Consider the following 621-nt stretch of genomic DNA (forward strand, 5'->3'; position numbering starts at 1 on the left):
TGTATTGCATATGACTAAACATCATATGTAGTGCGTTAAACAATATACCGTATGTATTGCATATGACTATACATCATATGTAATGCGTTAAACTATATACCGTATGTACTGCATATGACTATGCATCATATGTATTGCGTTAAACTATATACCGTATGTATTGCATAAGGCTATTATCAGTTGTATTACATCTGCCTTTATCAAGTGCGATGGTCGCTCTCACCTCAGTTGTTAAGTCCATTTATCGTAGATTATGTACCTCTACTCTGCACAGGATCTGATTAAAACGCGTTTGTCAATGCAAAAGTACGGCGACGGTTATTACAAAAGCACACCCGATGCACTGAAGAAAATCGTCCGGGCCGAAGGATTTAGGGGCCTATATAAGGGTCTCCTGCCCACAGTTGTGGGTGTAGTGCCATTTGAAGGTCTGTGGAGAGATACAGGACTGATGGTGTGTGTATTTGTTGCTAATTGTATGATATCAAAAAAAGGTAGAAGGTGTGTATATGTACCTCCAAGGCAATCTTTGTGTGGGTATTTGAGGGCGAATTCTATATAGTGTACGTATATATATATATTATATATATATGAATATATATATATACAAGTATATATATA

The 621-nt window shown here is 36.6% G+C and overlaps 1 protein-coding gene across 1 annotated transcript; it reads left to right on the plus strand.

Moving 5' to 3' along the window:
- Nucleotides 1-253: 253 nt before the first annotated feature.
- On the plus strand, nucleotides 254-428 carry SARC_18119 (hypothetical protein; the record flags this gene model as incomplete). Its single annotated transcript, XM_014287799.1, has 1 exon — nucleotides 254-428. A coding segment is annotated over one exon (175 nt), but the record flags the coding sequence as incomplete, so codon positions are not given.
- Nucleotides 429-621: the final 193 nt, after the last annotated feature.

This window comes from Sphaeroforma arctica, assembly GCF_001186125.1.
Source record: "Sphaeroforma arctica JP610 unplaced genomic scaffold supercont1.13880, whole genome shotgun sequence".
Classification (NCBI taxonomy): domain Eukaryota; class Ichthyosporea; order Ichthyophonida; genus Sphaeroforma; species Sphaeroforma arctica.